The 16679-nt window shown below is 39.9% G+C and overlaps 1 protein-coding gene across 1 annotated transcript in view; it reads left to right on the top strand.

Annotated features, from left to right (window-relative positions):
• The window catches only part of amot (angiomotin), a 55592-nt gene that overhangs the window by 23063 nt on the left and 15850 nt on the right, over positions 1-16679 (top strand). Inside the window, exons 5-7 of the mRNA XM_055148676.1 lie at positions 484-1240; positions 11736-12035; positions 14371-14578. Of these exons, the coding sequence (XP_055004651.1) occupies positions 484-1240; positions 11736-12035; positions 14371-14578 (1265 nt within the window). The remainder of the gene's footprint in view (positions 1-483; positions 1241-11735; positions 12036-14370; positions 14579-16679) is intronic.

Here is a 16679-nt window from a genome sequence, read left to right as displayed (position 1 = left end):
TTTTTAGTCTAGTCTTAAACTGCATTACAGAAGAAAGACATTAAAATCACCATCCAAGAATTATTTGGATAATTTCAGCCTTGGAATCGCCATTTTCTACTGAACTCTACTGAAGAGCTGTTAACTTGAAAACTACAGCTTCATGACATCACAAGGTGGAACAGAGCGTGGATAGATGTGGACAGACTAATAATAAAGAGTTACTCAAACACAAAACACAACTCCAGGTCTGTTTTTGAGCAGGGAACAACAATACAACATGACTAAAATCTCACGAGAGTCAATTTTCTGCAATATATAGAAAAACAAAAACAAGTGCCAAAGGTGCAGGTCAAGTATTGCTGAGGTTGTATTTTCATAAATAAATAAACAGAAAGAAATCCACAAATCTTAAACCTAAAATGTGCACATAGAAATGAACAGAAATGTTTTTCTACTCGGGCCAGTCCAGTGTTATGTCTTCATCACCTTCCTCTTTGGCAGGTGCAGGTCCGGTTGCCCCTGACGACCACTCCATGAGCCCCCACATCGCCCGACAGGAGCCCCAGGGACAGGAGCTGCAGGCAGACTCCGCCCTGGAGAAACTGGGCGGCACCAGGGTCACGGGGGGCGGGGGCAGCAGCGGCGGCTGCGGCAACAACCTGAGCGGCGGCGGCGGAAACCCAAACCCCGCCCTGAACCCCGAGGACCTGCCCACCTATGAGGAGGCCAAAGTGCAGTCGCAGTACTTCCGCGGACACGGCCCCCCGCCCCCCCCGCAGCAGCAGAACCAGAACAACAACTCCCAGAATGCTCCTCTACCCGCATCGGTGGGCGCGGCCTTTTACGTAACCGCGGTAACGAACGCTAAAGTGCGAACCGAGGGGCGGCCGACGGTGCAGAGGGTCAGCGCCGCCGGGAAAGTCCACCAAGACGACGGGCTGAAGGACCTGAAGCAGGGCCACGTGCGGTCTCTCAGCGAGCGCCTCATGCAGCTGTCACTGGCGACGAGCGGCGTGAAAGCGCACGCCCCCGTCACCAGCGCACCTCTGTCCCCGCAGCTGCCCCCTCCTGGCCCGGGGGAGTACTACAAGCCCCCGCACAGAGGACCGCCGCCCGATTACCCCTTCAAAGGGATGGGGTCGCCCAGCAAGCAGCAGGATCCTGGGGGGCACTTCTACCCCGAGCAGAGGCCCAGGGAGCACTCCAGAGAGATGCCCCACGTGCGGTACCAGCCCCCGCCCGAGTACGGCTCCTTCAGGTGAGGGATTCAGACATGATCATCATGTTTTACCGTACGACGTATTACCAGGAAATACATGAGCTACGGAGAAAATGTACCTGAAGAAACATTTACTTTATTGGATTTTAAGTTGGGTTTATCTAGACTATATTTAATGATATTTTATCTCTTTACGTCATATTTAAAGACAGTAGGTCGGCAGACTAATGACACTCTAGCCTGTAAACAAAATTAGTCCCTGTCCACACTGGTTTGTATTTGAGTTATTTTTGTTGCTGATTTAGTGTTTGTCTGATGCTGCAAGCTCCCACAACTTCAGAACGACTAAACCAGGACTAAACCAGGACTAAACCAGGACTAAACCAGGACTAAACCAGGACTAAACCAAAAGGACTAAACCAAAAGGACTAAACTAGGGCTAAAACAAGAATAAAACAGGACTAAACAGGACTAAACTAGGACTAAACTAGGACTAAACCAGGACTAAACCAGGACTAAACCAGGAATAAAACAGGACTAAAACAGGACTGAACCAGGACTAAACTAGGACTAAACCAAAAGGACTAAACCAGGACTAAACTATTAGTAAACCAGGACTAAAATAGGACTAAGCCAGGACTAAAACAGGACTAAAACAGGACTAAACCAGGACTAAACCAGGACTAAAACAGGACTAAAACAGGACTAAACCAAAAGGACGAAACCAGGATTAAACCAGGACTAAACCAGGACTAAACCAGGACTAAACCAGGACTAAACCAGGACTAAAACAGGACTAAAACAGGACTAAACCAAAAGGACGAAACCAGGATTAAACCAGGACTAAACCAGGACTAAACCAGGACTAAACCAGGACTAAACCAGGACTAAACCAGGACTAAACCAGGACTAAAACAGGGCTAAACGACCCTCGATGGGTAAGGATGTGTAACTTGTATAAACTAGGACAAGTCAAAGTCAAAGCAAAAACATCTCTGCACAGAAACACATTTGAAAAGTTACACAATGCCTCCTCGAGCTTCTGATGATCGTTTAAAACCAATATTTTCTCATCCCTCCTGGAAACATTATCCAACAACAGAATCGTCCGATGTTCTTAAACGAGGCTTGAAGAATGAGCCGGGAGCGAGGTTTAGCTTCGCCCGTTTCATCTCTTCAAAGTCGATCTGGTCTCGATTCGGCGTAAAATGTGAGAAATGTCGGAGTTGTTTTTCTACACAAAGAGTTCTTTCAGAGAAGCTCCCATGATCCTCACGCCCGGCCCATTTAGATCAGAGAGATACAGGCTTTTCTGGGACGACTCGAGTTCAGGGATGATGCTGGTCTGGGAGAGGGGCCGGGTTACAGCTCAGATCTGTGGAGAGGCGATATGGACTATGGAAGATTTCAGAAATATTCGCGTGTGTATTTGTCTGTAGTTAAGCGTAAAATAAATATTCGTAAACTCTCGATTGAGTCCAGTCATACGTAAAATCTGTTGCATGTATTTAATATAAAAAATAAAAAAAAATTACAATGAAAGTTATAATCACGAAATGAAAATTTACGATTATGAAATCACAGACGCGACTCGACTGTCAAAAATACATCATCACTTCACAGGACAAATCTAGGACTAAACCAGGACTAAACTAGAACTAAACTAGGACTAAACTAGGACTAAACCAGGACTAAACCAGGACTAAACCAGGACTAAACCAGGACAAAACCAGGACTAAACTAGGACTAAACCAGGACAAAAACCAGGACTAAACCAGGACTAAACTAGGACAAAACCAGGACTAAACCAGGACAAAACCAGGATTAAAACAGGACTAAACCAGGACAAAACCAGGATTAAAACAGGACTAAACCAGGACTAAACCAGGACTAAACTAGGACTAAACCAGGACTAAACCAGGACTAAACCAGGACTAAACCAGGATTAAAACAGGACTAAACCAGGACTAAACCAGGACTAAACCAGGACTAAACCAGGACTAAACCAGGACTAAACTAGGACTAAACCAGGACAAAACCAGGACTAAACCAGGACTAAATCAGGATTAAACTAGGACTAAATCAGGACTAAACTAGGACTAAAACAGGACTAAACTAGGCCTAAAATGGGACTACAGTGGGACTTTGTGGACCTTGTTGGTTGAAGATTTAGTGATGGGGCAGATTTATGAAGCTGCTAAACCAGGACTAAACCAGGACTAAACCAGGACTAAACCGAGGCTAAAACAGGACTAAACGCGGCACTTTGGACCGTCGTGAAAAAAACTCTGCAAACACACAAACCCTGCACATTTAGGCGGAGTTCTTCTCTCAAACGGAAAACACTCTGTCCCACCTCGTCGTGTCATGCGGTGATACAGGAAGTGCTCCATTGTGTTTGTAAACTCCACACACCTTCACTAGAATCATTTGGATCATTTCAGCATTTCTGGACTTGCCAAACTCGACTGAAGTAAAAGGTTAAAGGAGCTGTTCACTTGAAAATTACCACTTCATGACATCACAAGGTGGAACAGAGCGTTTAGAGGTTTGGAGATGTAAACAAACTAAAAATAAAGTTACTCAAATGAGAGTAAAACAGGACTAAAACGGGACTAAAATGGGACTAAACTAGGACTAAAACAGGACTAAAATGGGACTAAACTAGGACTAAAATGAGACTAAAACGGGACTAAAATGGGACTAAACTAGGACTAAAATGGGACTAAACTAGGACTAAAATGGGACTAAACTAGGACTAAAACAGGACTAAAACGGGACTAAAATGGTACTAAAACGGGACTAAACTAGGAATAAAATCAGACTAAAACAGGACTAAAATGGGACTAAACTAGGACTAAAGCGGGACTAAACTAGGACTAAAATGGGACTAAAATGGGACTAAAATAAGACTAAAACGGGACTAAAATGGGACTAAACTAGGACTAAACTAGGACTAAAACAGGACTAAAATGGGACTAAACTAGGACTAAAATGGGACTAAAACAGGACTAAACTAGGACTAAAGCGGGACTAAAACAGGACTAAACTAGGACTAAAGCGGGACTAAAACAGGACTAAACTAGGACTAAAGCGGGACTAAAACAGGACTAAACTAGGACTAAAGCGGGACTAAAACAGGACTAAAATTAGACTAAAATGGGACTAAACTAGGACTAAAACAGTACTAAAATGGGACTAAACTAGGACTAAAACGGGACTAAAATGGGACTAAAACAGGACTAAAATGGGACTAAACTAGGACTAAAATGGGACTAAACTAGGACTAAAACGGGACAAAACTAGGACTAAAACAGGATTAAAACGGGACTAAAATGGTACTAAAACGGGACTAAACTAGGAATAAAATCAGACTAAAACAGGACTAAAATGGGACTAAACTAGGACTAAAGCGGGACTAAACTAGGACTAAAATGGGACTAAAACGGGACTAAAATAAGACTAAAACGGGACTAAAATGGGACTAAACTAGGACTAAAACAGGACTAAAATGGGACTAAACTAGGACTAAAGCGGGACTAAAACAGGACTAAAATTAGACTAAAATGGGACTAAACTAGGACTAAAACAGTACTAAAATGGGACTAAACTAGGACTAAAACGGGACTAAAATGGGACTAAAACAGGACTAAAATGGGACTAAAACAGGACTAAAATGGGACTAAACTAGGACTAAAACGGGACTAAAATGGGACTAAAATAGGACTAAAGCGGACTAAACTAGGACTAAACTAGGACTAAAACGGGACTAAAACAGGACTAAACTAGGACTAAAACGGGACTAAAACAGGACTAAACTAGGACTAAAGCGGGACTAAAACAGGACTAAAATTAGACTAAAATGGGACTAAACTAGGACTAAAACAGTACTAAAATGGGACTAAACTAGGACTAAAACGGGACTAAAATGGGACTAAAACAGGACTAAAATGGGACTAAACTAGGACTAAAATGGGACTAAACTAGGACTAAAACGGGACAAAACTAGGACTAAAATGAGACTAAACTAGGACTAAAACAGGACTAAAACGGGACTAAAATGGTACTAAAACGGGACTAAACTAGGAATAAAATCAGACTAAAACAGGACTAAAATGGGACTAAAACAGCACTAAAATGGGACTAAACTAGGACTAAAATGAGACTAAAACGGGACTAAAATGGGACTAAACTAGGACTAAAATGGGACTAAACTAGGACTAAAACGGGACTAAAATGGGACTAAAACAGGATTAAAACGGGACTAAAATGGTACTGAAACGGGACTAAACTAGGAATAAAATCAGACTAAAACAGGACTAAAATGGGACTAAACTAGGACCAAAGCGGGACTAAACTAGGACTAAAATGAGACTAAACTAGGACTAAAACAGGACTAAAACGGGACTAAAATGGTACTAAAACGGGACTAAACTAGGAATAAAATCAGACTAAAACAGGACTAAAATGGGACTAAAACAGCACTAAAATGGGACTAAACTAGGACTAAAATGAGACTAAAACGGGACTAAAATGGGACTAAACTAGGACTAAAATGGGACTAAACTAGGACTAAAACAGGACTAAAACGGGACTAAAATGGTACTAAAATGGGACTAAACTAGGAATAAAATCAGACTAAAATGGGACTAAAACAGGACTAAAATGGGACTAAACTAGGACTAAAATGAGACTAAAACGGGACTAAAATGGGACTAAACTAGGACTAAAATCAGACTAAAACAGGACTAAAATGGGACTAAACTAGGACTAAAACAGGACTAAAATGGGACTAAACTAGGACTAAAATGAGACTAAAACAGGACTAAAATGGGACTAAAGCGGGACTAAACTAGGACTAAAATCAGACTAAAACAGGACTAAAATGGGACTAAAGCAGGACTAAACTAGGACTTAAACAGGACTAAACTAGGACTAAACCAGGGCTAAAATGGGACTAAACTAGGACTAAAATTGTGTTTGTAAACTCCACACACCTTCATTAGAATCATTTGGATCATTTCAGGATTTCTGGAATTTTGAAACTTTTATGAACTAAAGGTTGAAGGAGCTGTTCACTTGAAAATTACCACTTCATGACATCACAAGGTGGAACAGAGCGTTTAGAGGTTTGGAGATGTAAACAGACTAAAAATAAAGTTACTCAAACGTGTGAATAAAAAAAACAACACACAACTCCAGGTCTGTTTTTGACGAGGAAACGAACATTTACTTGTGGTTTTGTGGTTTGTGTTTTTGATCCGGTCGCCTCCTGGTTTTTGTGCTGCTGTTGTTGTTGTTGTTGTTAGTTTGGTTTACTCTACTCCATAGATTTAGTATTTTCCCAGTGATCTCGTTTGGCGGCGGCGGCTCTCCGTCGCCCGGATCTGGTCCGTCCTGTTTCGCACCTGTCTTTGATGTAAACAGAATAAATACCTCAGGATTTTATCATCGTCGGGACGAGTCCGAACGCGCCTCAGGAATGAAAGAACGAAAGAACCAAGGAACGAAGGAACGAAGGAGGACACTTTCCCACGACTCGGAGAGAGAGAGAGAGACGACAGGTGAATGTGACAGGTGAATGTGACAGGTGAATGTGACAGGTGAATGTGACCAGGGCAGGTGGGTCTGACAGGTGAATGTGAGCAGGGCAGGTGGTTCTGACAGGTGAATGTGACAGGTGAATGTGACAGGTGAATGTGACCAGGGCAGGTGAATCTGGCAGGTGAATGTGAGCAGGGCAGGTGGTTCTGACAGGTGAATGTGAGCAGGGCAGGTGGGTCTGACAGGTGAATGTGAGCAGGGCAGGTGGGTCTGACAGGTGAATGTGAGCAGGTGAATCTGGCAGGTGAATTTGAGCAGAGCAGGTGAATGTGACAGGGCAGGTGAATTTGAATCTGGCAGGCGAATCTGAGCTCGGCAGGTGAATACCGGCAGGTGAATGTGAACCCGGCAGGTGACTGTACATTTGTGTGTAAAAATAGATCTCTCTCTTTTTTCTTTTTCTAACTCAACAAATATTTAGTTCAGGTCCAGTCTTGTCGTTTCATGTTTGAACCTCCAAATGTCACAAAATTCACTTCTTTTTTTTTTTTCACACAATCAGGACGCACTGACACTGAAGAAAAATAAAATAAAAGTCAATTTGGTTTGTGCGTTTATTAGTCTGAAGTCAGGCTGAGCACAGAACCTAAAATGAAAGACAGTGAGTTTAGCGCTGGGCCATGTGGAGCAAAAAATATATCGTGATATATTAAGCGATATTTTGATATACAATATATATTTCGATATAACAAAATAGGTAGATAGTTAATTTTAAATCTTCTGCGTAAATAAACTTTATATTAACAATAAACAACATTTAAACCATCAGCCCGTTTGAGATTATAACGTGTTTAATTCAGCTTTGACACATTTGTTTACGTTTTACAGAAACTAAACTTAAAACCACATGACTCATTTGCATAAACTATAATGCGCTGAAAAAATAAAACATCTTGCTCCTTGTGCTCTGTTTTGACAGTTTTATACAAGAAATGTGCCCGGAGTCCCTATTTTTGACGAATCTGATCCCTGCCAACAGTAAAGAGAGACGCACATTGACATTTGTTTAGGTAAAATACAGGAAAGCTGCTTAAAAATGACAAAAACACAAAGAAAATGTGACTATAAATCTGTGTGTCGTTCGTTCATCAAAAAAACAAAAATAAGAAAAAGAAAACAACAACAACAATTTTCTTCATTATTTGTCTCTAAAACCAAAATGAAAAAACAGATAATGGACTGAACCAGGACTAAAACAGGTCTAAACCGGAACTAAACCAGGACTAAAACAGGTCCTGGTCTCAGTTCTGGTCTCAGTCCTGGACCTAGTCCTGGTCTCAGTCTTGATCACCCAATAGTCTACATAGGCGCACCTCCGGGCCGTTCCCAACTCGGTCCTGGTTCAGTCCTAGTTCAGTCCTGGTTTAGTCCTGGTTTAGTCCTGGTTTCAGTCCTGTTTCAGTCCTGGTTTAGTCCTCGTTTAGTCCTGTTTTAGACCTGGTTCAGTCTTGTTTTAGTCCTGGTTCAGTTCTGGTTTAGTCCTGGTTTAGTCCTTGTTTCGGTCCTGGTTTAGTCCTGGTTTAGTCCTTGTTTCGGTTCTTGTTTCGGTTCTGGTTTAGTCCTTGTTTCAGTTCTTGTTTCGGTCCTGGTTTAGTCCTGGTTTAGTCCCATTTTAGTCCTGTTTCAGTCCTCGTTTAGTCCAGTTTCAGTCCTCGTTTAGTCCTGGTTTAGTCCGTTATCCGTTTTTTCAATTTTTCATTCAAACACAAAATCGAAAACTGAAAAAAATAATCATTATCTGTTTTTTTCATTTTAATTTTGGTTTCGGAGACAAATAATGAAGAAAATCGTAGTTTTTTCGTTTTCTTATTTTTGGTTTTATTTTGAGAAATGAATAAACGAATGACACACGGATTAATATTCTGAATTATTAGTGCCGAGTGCTGAACAATTTTCTTTAATCACGCACTCATTTCACAATTTTCTGTTTTTTTTAAGGTTTTTTTTTAGAGTGTCCCGGTTTTCTATTTTGAAAATCTGGTCACAACTTTAGCAACGAAACTCAGTTAACAAATTTATCTTCTCTTTACACGTTTAAGCCAGAATCTTTTATATCACGGCATAAAATGGAAAAATTTAGATAAAAAAAACGATTAGGTGACGACGCTGATACTTTGCGGCTGACGTCATCAACATTCCCGGGGGTGTGAGGCTGTAACCGTAGCGAGCGCACTCCGTCTGAGGCTTTTGTCAAACTTAAATCTGACTTTTAATCGCTCATAATCCGACTATAAAGGACTGACTTATCTGAAAGTACAACAGGTGATGTGAGCTGTTAAACAAGTCTCTCACACTTCAAATCTTCACATTTACACGTCACGCGCTCCGCAGTCACTCTCACCTTTATGCTGAAAGTTGACCGGGGCGGAAAGTGACGGATTACATTTACTCACGTCGCCGTAATCGAGTCGTTTTTATGAGTGATTTGTCATTTTTGAAATAGGTAATTTTACCTCATTACACTGGAACCCGCCCTCGTCGTTATATCCACAATGAAATGAGCTGTACAGGCCCATGAACATTTGTGTCATATTGACGCATCACGAAACTCGGACGTCCAGTCATCGCACAATTCATACTGGGAATGATCCTCCGAAAAAGTGAGCATCAGACTTCCATGTTTGTTTTCCCAGTGGGATGCATCTATTGACAAAGTCGATCTTTTCAAGTCTTTTGAACCAGTGGGTCCGGTCAAGCAGAAGTAAACAACAAGTCCAAAAATTCAAGTTAATGCATCTGATATAAAAATGTATTGAACAGATACATATGTACTCTAGTTTATGAAACTGCTGACCTTTTTCTGTACATTTTTGGTTGTAAAGTTCCATATGTTTTAAACAGACCATGTATGAAACATGGAACAAAAATTATTTCCCAAATTTCAAAGACCTGAAAATCATGTCAATAAATGGATGTATTTCATCATATCTTGTGTTATTCCATCTTTGAACTGTTGATGAAGGGACATGATTTTTTTTTTTTAAATGTATTTAAAATGATAAAAATTTACTTGGAAGGACTGACATATTTTATAGAAATAGTTTCCTTTCATTTTGAAGTAATATTAAAGTATTCAGAAGAAAAAAGCGACAAATGATGTAAAATCCTGCACCTTCTACTTGTTTGTACAATTTTCCCTCCGTTACTTTTCCCTACGTTACCATGACCTTTCTTCATAAAAAATCTCCTGAGTCAAAAAGTAAGAGGTTTTTCAACCTAATCTTGTACCATATGGTAGAAAACTATATGAAGCAAATATTCAAACCAGTTTGTTGAGGATATGGAAGTGAGAACCAAGAGTTATCACTGTTTGGATTTATTGCCCAAAAAGTGCTGCATATTTCATTCCCTCCGTTACCGACATGAGTTTTTACATTTTTTGTCAACAACTTGAAAGAATATCACACGTTTAACTTCAAAACAAAACCCTGTTTGTTAAGTGAGAGGAGCAGAAGACAAACAGACTGAGCTGCACTTTCTTGTTCTTGTGGTTTTACAGAAACATCACGTCTTGGTCTCTTTGCAGTGGAAGGTGTTTCTTTGTGAACAGCTGGAGCCTTTCACTTTGATGTTGACTTTTTAAATTCGTAACCAAGGTGGAGCGAGGGATCGGGGTTTTACTTTGTCGTCGCTCCACATACAAAATGTTCTCTGTAAACTCAGGATGATTTCTTAGTCAGTCAAACATTTCTTTTTTGGTTCTTCCTGTGGATCAATCCTGCCCATCACCTTCACCTTTCACTATTTTTCAATTCCGTTGGGAAGAGAAACAGTTTGAACGGAGGTTTGAGTCACACACATCTGATTCACTTTTGCATTTATGGAGTTCGCAAACACATTTCTCGAGCCATTTTCTGCTGTTAGGATCCAACAACCACACAATTAACGATGTCCAAATCCCAAAACTAAAATATGACAATATCAGAACCAGAAACAAAAGTGATATGGTTCAAAAGACTTGAAAAGATCGACTTTGACAATAGACACATCCCACTGGGAAAACAAACATGGAGGTTTGATGCTCACTTTTTCTGAAAATCCTTCCCAGTAAGAATTGTGCAAGTCCGAGATTCTTGGTGCATGTATTGGTCACACATGAGAATGTCTGTGTTTACTAGTGTGGAACGAAAATATCATTTTTCTTGAGTTGTGTGTGTGTTCGTTGTGTGACTGTAGATCAGTGTGTTGTGTTTCACCAGAAAAACAAGAAATGGAAATAATTTTTGTTCCAATTAGAATTTTAACAGCTACACTGAAAGAGAAATGAACTGTTACAATTAGTAATTATCTTGAAAACTGTTAATATTTTACTACACAAATACATAGAATTATAAATTGATAATAATTTTTCTGAGATTTTGAGACACTCCCGTTGCTCTAACTCCACTTTCCATAGGCATATACATGTATGTCTATGGCACTTTCTGCTTAAATTATGTAAATGTGTCACTTCCAGGTCACGGAAACAAGAAACGACTGTTATCCCTTTTTTCCATTTTTCATTTAAACACAAAATCAAAAACTGAAAAAAAAAAAAAAGAATCATTATCTGTTTTTTAATTTTGATTTTGGAGACAAGTAATGAAGAAAATTGTTGTTTTTTAATTTTCTTATTTTTGCTTTTATTTTGAAAAACGAATGAACGATACACGTCGATAAGTCATGTTATAATGTTGTTCTCTTCACAAAAACAGACCTGGAGTTGTGTTTTGTTTCATACACATGTTTGAGTAACTCTTTATTATTTGTCTGTTTACATCTCCAAAGCTCAAAATATTCTGTTCCACGTTGTGATGTCATGAAGTTGTAGTTTTCAAGTGAACAGCTCCTTTTACCTTTAGTTCAGAAGAGATTACAGGGATGAAATTATCCAGCTGAATTTCATCTCGTACCATCTCTCTGATTTGTTTCTGTTTCTTTGTTTCCGCAGGTCGGTTAAAGAGGGTCACTCCCACCGCGCCGGCCTCCACCACAGCCCCACCTCCTCCGTCACCTCCATGGGCTCGCTGTCCCGGGCCCAGGCCTCGGCCCTGTCCTCTCTGCTCAGCTCCTCTCACCCAGGCTTCCCCCCTCACCCTCTGCCCCCTCACCAGCCCCAGGACCACAGCTACCCCCCCACCCCACGCCCCGGGACCCTGCAGCCCGAACCCTACGGCCCCCTGCCCCCCCAGCAGCAGCCCCAGCAGCAGCAGAGGGGGTACCCGCACGACCCCTATGGCTCCACACCCAGGTACAGCACCACGCTACGCTTTTATTTATTGTGTTTAATGCTGATGGACAGGGCTGGGTAACATTAAGAAGTTTCTGATACGATACACACCTCGATACTGTGAGCTTTTGGTTCGATACGACATATTTCAATTCGATTCTATAAGGCTAAATCATGGTGTGCTACTAAAAGCCACAAAACGCACAAATATGTGTGAATGAAACAACTCCAGGTCTGTTTATGACGAGGAAATGACATTAGAACATAGATCAGAACACAGTGTTCATATGGACCTTTAAAGCCTGATTTATGAGTAGCTATTTACATTTTTCTTTATAATGTATTTTAGCCCAAAATATTTAGTTGAAGATAAGATCAACTTTATTTATTGGGAAATTTGTCTTGGGCTCACTGCCCGCAGCTTAAAAACACAGTCACACTCATACACACGGAACAATCAGACAACCGTCTTAAGATACACGTGTCCAGTGTTAATGTCCATTGTCCAGTTGTGCACTGGACAATGATAAAGTGTCCAAGTTACTGCACAAGCCCTATTGTGCAGACAGTTATTGCACAAACAGTTATTGCACAAACAGTTATTGCACAAACAGTTATTGCACAAATAAACAGTTATTGCACCATTGCACCATAAAGTGACTTCTGCCTTTGTTGTGCAGATTTATTTTATTTAACTTTTATTTTACCAGGCAAAACATTAAGAGCAAATTCTTATTTACAGTGTTGGCCTGGGCAGCCAAGGGAAGGGGAGTTAAAACAATTAGACACTCAACATCATTCATTAAAACATAAAACAAACATTTTGTTCAAAAGTGCAACAGAAGTGGCACAAATGTCTAACATATGTCAAACCAAGTCATTTCTGAACTCCCATTCACAAAAAGAATATACAATAAAACATTTTATCAGTTGCAAAACCACTTTTGTAATTTACAGACTTGTTTGCACTACTTGCAAGGTGTTCTATGTAGGGATGACCAAAAGGCGCCTACAAGAGCACTTGGCTGAGCATAAATATGCAATCTGCACAGCCAATACCAACTATCGCATGGCCAGACACTTTTTGGACTTTCATGACAGTAACCCATCTAATCTGCAGGTACATGGAACTGACCATACACCAGACTCTTTGTGAAAAGGAAACCAGATTGCTCAACTCAAACAATGTGAAACCTATTGGATCTATAAATCGCAGGCAACAAAATATCCTGGGCTTAATGAAGATTTGGACTTCTCTGTGTTTTTATAACTGCATGGTGTTTTTATACTGCATAGTATATTTATATTTATATTCTTTATGATGTCCCACTGTTTTAACACTGCCATCTTGTGGCGTTATTGGGTGGTGTCCACAGGTGAGTCTCCACTCCTCCTCTTCCAGGTGGAGCAGACCTGTTGGTGGGTTTTTGTATTTAATTCACATGATTTGCTCTCAGTTCTGTTTGTCCCCTGAGGAAAACCATAGGCTGAAACACGTCGGGACTTTGTAAGTTGTCCATTAAGACGTCCCGTAAACTAATAAAGGCATTTTATTGTAAACAGTGAGTGCCTTGGGTTTTTTGCATCTCTGTACTGACTTCCCTTCTCAAAGAGCACCACTGAGTTGGATCTACTGTGTATTATCCTCTGGAGGTCCAGGAGGCGCTTCTTCTGAAACATTTTTTTGGCACACATGAGAGTTTAAATCTGTTACTTTTGTTACATCTGTTGAAAGGGGAATTAACCAGACAGAGGACCGCGGCTAATATGTCCTAAAAAATTACAAGACAACATGGTTTTCAAAAATGGAGGCTTTATAGATTTTCCAGCACAAACCAATATTCAGTTTTCACTGACCTGCTGCCTAAAAGTTCACACAAAACTTTATTTTAACACTTTACAACAGAGCAGTCACAACGTCATATTAAATATAAATTATAGTTTTACACCAGAGTTCTATTTTAGAGTCCCAAACTGATGACAAAATTTAGGCACAATTTTTAAACTTACGAAACACATTTCGTCTCGTAAGTATAAATTGAAAAAAGTGCAAAATGTTTAGTAAAATCCTAAATATAATGATAAGATTTAGTTTTCACTGACCTGCTGCCTAAAAGTTCACACAAAGCTTTAATTTAACACTTTAATATGACGATGTAACTGCACAAAACGTGACTAAACAGGGAGAGGGTGAGTTTACAGTCAATTTAAATGAGATAAATTAGGTAAAAATAACCAAAATCAGCCCTGAACATTGTCTCTAAAATATCGTCAGAGCTCGTCGGCCAACGTTTTAATCAACATTCTATTTATTTTTCATTCACAATCGATTTAATCTTGACCGATTCGTTCCCAGGATGCACCACCAGGGCCCCGCTCCTCACCAGAACCAGGGACCTCCCCACGGCATGTTCCCACAGCCCCACTCCCTGTCCGGCCTGCAGGGGGAGCCCTTCGCCATGATGTCCCGGGCGCATCACATGGTGGACGTCCTGACGGAGGAGAACCGGCAGCTCAGGCAGGAGATGGAGGTGTGCCGCGAGAAGGTCACCAAACTGCACAAGGTACGAACCAGAAAAGGTCATGGTTATGTTTTAAAGTTAGATACATCACACTGTACTTTTGGGTCTGGTCAAGCAGTAACGGAGGAAAACAGGGGCAGATTTTTGACATTCAAATGTCTCTTATTCAGAAACTAGAGGGACTATTGAAATAAGTAAAGTATCAGAATGTAGGAAAGAGTTACACTCCAACAGGGTCAAGTTAAACCTGTGATATTCTTTCAAGTTGTTGACAAAAAATTTAAAAAAACTCATGTCGGTAACGGAGGGAATGAAATATGCAGCACTTTTTGGGCAATAAATACAAACAGTGATAACTGTAACTGAATACAGTTACTCATAATTTGTACTCTGATTACGTAACGCCGGTACATATAATCTGTTACTCTCCAACTCTGCCAGGAGGTTTAACTCTGGTCCTGATCACAGTTCTGGAGGTTCATGGAGGTCAGCATTGTCCATGAGTACATAGATCAGCTGTAACATTACACTGTGCCACATAAACAACAACATTTCCAGGAAAACAAACAGGAGGAGGCCCCGCACGACGCCAAATAAAAGTCATCTTTGTGGAGATGAGCCTCACAGTAAGTGCACATGTTCTGTGTTTTTCAGTGCAACAAAAACATCTATAATGAATAAAATAACATGCTTCTAAGTTGATCTTTTTCTTGACACAAAAGGTTACATGCTATGCCTTAGTGTTAGTGTCTTAAGTTAATCAGTGACAAGCCCATTCTAGTAGAGTTTTAGATAAGGATATGTAAAGTTTACTCAGTTTGTTCATTTTAAAAACTCATGTTTTATGGACTCACGCCTCCTCCACTGAAGGAGCGCTTAGTTTATGCAAATGAGTCATGTGGTTTTAAGTTTTCTTTCTGTAACATGTAAACAAATATGCTCAAAGCTGTGTGGATAGGGAAGGACTGTGGACACAAAAATGACGTCTGGATGTAAATAGTTTCCGATACGGTGATTAGTTTCAGTGTAAACGTGACCTCTGTGTAACTGTTTTGTATTCTTGTTTTGTGTTCTTGTTTTCTGTGTCACATGCTTCAGGACTACAGATGGAAATTTGCATTTTTCCTCTAATCTGTCATATTTACATGGTAATTACTGTTGTTGTAAATAAATGCATGAATAAATAAAAGGGCCCAGTCAAGTAGAAGTAAACAACAAGGCCAAAAATTCAAGTTAATGCATCTGATATAAAAATGTATTGAACAGATACATATGTACTCTAGTTTATGAAACTGTTGACCTTTTTTCTGTACCATTTTTGGTTCTAAAGTTCCATATGTTTTAAACAGACCATGTATGAAACATGGAAGAAAAATTATTTCCCAAATTTCAAAGACCTGAAAATCATGTCAATAGGTTGGATGTATTTCATCATATCTTGTGTTATTCCATCTCTGAACTGTTGATGAAGGTACAGGATTTAAAAAAATATATATATGTATTTATAATGATAAAAAATTTGCTTGGAAGGACTGACATATTTTATAGAAATAGTTTCCTTTCATTTTGAAGTAATATTAAAGTATTCAGAAGAAAAAAGCGACAAATGATGTAAAATCCTGCACCTTCTACTTGTTTGTACAATTTTCCCTCTGTTACTTTTCCCTCCGTTACCATGACCTTTCTTCATAAAAAATCTCATGAGTCAAAAAGTAAGAGGTTTTTCAACCTAATCTTGTACCATATGGTAGAAAACTATATGAAGCAAATATTCAAACCAGTTTGTTAAGGATATGGAAGTGAGAACCACTAGTTACTGTTTCAGTGAGTGGTAATTGGATTACAGTTACTTTGTTGAAATAAATGGATTACACAGAGGTATTTTCCTGTTTTCACATTTGGGGCTATATCCCTTTTTTTTTTTTTTGGCAGCTCCACTCATTGCCGGACACTAAACCAGGTCTAAAACCAGGTCCAAACCAAGTCTCAAACAGGATTTAACAGGACTAAATCCTGCTGTGTGGACGTGTCTCCTCGTCTTCTATCAATAATATTTTTAATTTGGTTCAGTAAAGACTTGGCCTTTTTATTTTCTTTTAGCAGATAAAACATCTTATGTTAAGATTTTCTCGTCTTTGCTTCT

Source organism: Boleophthalmus pectinirostris, unplaced genomic scaffold (assembly GCF_026225935.1).
Source record: "Boleophthalmus pectinirostris isolate CB_2022bp ecotype Guang Dong unplaced genomic scaffold, ASM2622593v1 HiC_scaffold_12, whole genome shotgun sequence".
NCBI classification, from domain to species: Eukaryota; Metazoa; Chordata; class Actinopteri; order Gobiiformes; family Gobiidae; genus Boleophthalmus; species Boleophthalmus pectinirostris.
The sequence above is the reverse complement of the archived record's forward strand: the minus strand, read 5'-3'. Positions and strand labels throughout refer to the sequence as shown.